General features: G+C 41.3%; 1 protein-coding gene across 3 annotated transcripts in view; it reads right to left on the bottom strand.

The window, feature by feature from the left end:
• The window catches only part of NLN (neurolysin), a 101521-nt gene that overhangs the window by 30350 nt on the left and 69447 nt on the right, over window positions 1–1724 (bottom strand). For all 3 annotated transcript variants that reach the window (XM_003785875.3, XM_023510945.1, XM_023510946.1), the window contains one exon: window positions 1158–1359. In XM_003785875.3, coding sequence (XP_003785923.1) covers window positions 1158–1359 — 202 coding nt within the window. The remainder of the gene's footprint in view (window positions 1–1157; window positions 1360–1724) is intronic.

Below are 1724 nucleotides of genomic sequence, written 5' to 3'. Positions count from 1 at the left end.
TGGCATCACAGCTCACAGCAACCTCCAACTCCTGGGCTCAAGTGAGTCTCCTGCCTCAGCCTCCCCAAGTAGCTGGGACCACAGGTGCCTGCCACAACGCCCGGCTATTTTTTGGTTGCAGCCGTCATTGTTGTTTGGCAATCCCGGGCTGGATTCGAACCCGCCACCTTAGGTATATGTGGCTGGCGCCTTAGCCACTTGAGCCACAGGTGCTGAGCCAAATATGTGGTGTTTAATGAGGAGTAACATATCAATGCTGGTATCAATTCTTAGTTGTGACATATTACTGTAATGTAAGGTGTTAAAAGTAGGGGAAAGGGTGAAAGGCACATAGGTAATATTTATACTATCTTTGCAAATTTTCTGTAAATCTAAAACTATTCTAAAAAGTAGGTTTTTTTTTTCAAAGTTTACTTTTAGAGACACATAGCAATTCCAAATTTGGAAAACTATCTCCCCACTATTGTTAATATCAGTGTAGTTAAATTATTAGGTTGAACTATTGAACTAGACATTTTCATATGTTAATGATGGCTAAATATCAGCAAGTTCATTTGGTTCAAGCTAGAATAATTAGGCCTACAAAGTTAAGAATAAATGCATTTTTTATGATGGAAATAACCCAATTTTAATCCACTGCGCACACACACCTCTGCCCGGGCAAATTCTCTGCATGATTATATATTATCTATGATTCTGAGGCTCGCAAGGGAGCTGTTACAAAACATTTATTATTAAGAAAGGAGTAAAGGATAGAAGAGGGTTGAAGCTGTTGAAGTAAAGCATTAATAAGCAGAAGAGGTAATCATGGCACAGTTTTCCTGTGACACTTATATCATATTCTTATGGAGAAGAAAAGAATTAAAAGGAAAAAGCAAAACATTTGTAACCCTTCCTTAGCGATAGTCTTAGTTTTTTCCCACAGGCTATTATGTAACACAAAGCTCTTTCGCTGGTACATTAACTCTGGGTAAAAATACCTTGCGAAAGAGGACGTGGTAAAGAGTAGTTTGTGTTTTTGCAAAAGGCCTACAAAATTCTTGAACACATTCAGCTTCTGACTAAACCAACCTACCGAAAGGAGAGAAACCTGATGGTAGTGGAAAAAAAAATTCTGGAGAAGCAGGTGGTAGGTTTACTGTAAACAAATCACTTACCTGTGCGCAGATCTGATGCATGACGTGACCAAATTCATGGAAGTAAGTCCTCACTTCGTCATGTCTCAGGAGAGAGGGACGACCCGCGGCTGGCTGTGAGAAGTTCACCACAAGGGCAGCCACAGACATCATCCGGCTTCCATCAGGGAGAAGACAGCCAGGCTGGAGACCAAAGCAGGCAGCGTGATTATATTTTCCTTCCCTGGGAATCAGAAACATACCTTGGTGAGACACGAAAATTCTTCTTGACAACAGTGGCATGGCATTTCTTGGCCATTAGGAATATATGACACCAGAAGATGCTTTTACACACTTAATTTACCTTTTAGAAAATTAAGGCATTTTACTAAAATGGAAAAACTAAAACTAAACAAATAATAACCCCACTATCACTTTACGTGAGTTGTATCTCCAAGGTTTCTTTTGTTGAAAAATCATTTTTTGACATGGTGGGGGTGGGGGAAGGGGAAAGCAGAGAGAAAAAGGAGGAGGGGGCTCGGCGCCTGTGGCTCAAGTGGCTAAGGCGCCAGCCACGTACACCTAAGGTGGCAGGTTCGAATCCCCAGC

This window comes from Otolemur garnettii, unplaced genomic scaffold, assembly GCF_000181295.1.
Source record: "Otolemur garnettii isolate 467f Iridium unplaced genomic scaffold, OtoGar3 scaffold00017, whole genome shotgun sequence".
NCBI classification, from domain to species: Eukaryota; Metazoa; Chordata; class Mammalia; order Primates; family Galagidae; genus Otolemur; species Otolemur garnettii.
The sequence above is the reverse complement of the archived record's forward strand: the minus strand, read 5'-3'. Positions and strand labels throughout refer to the sequence as shown.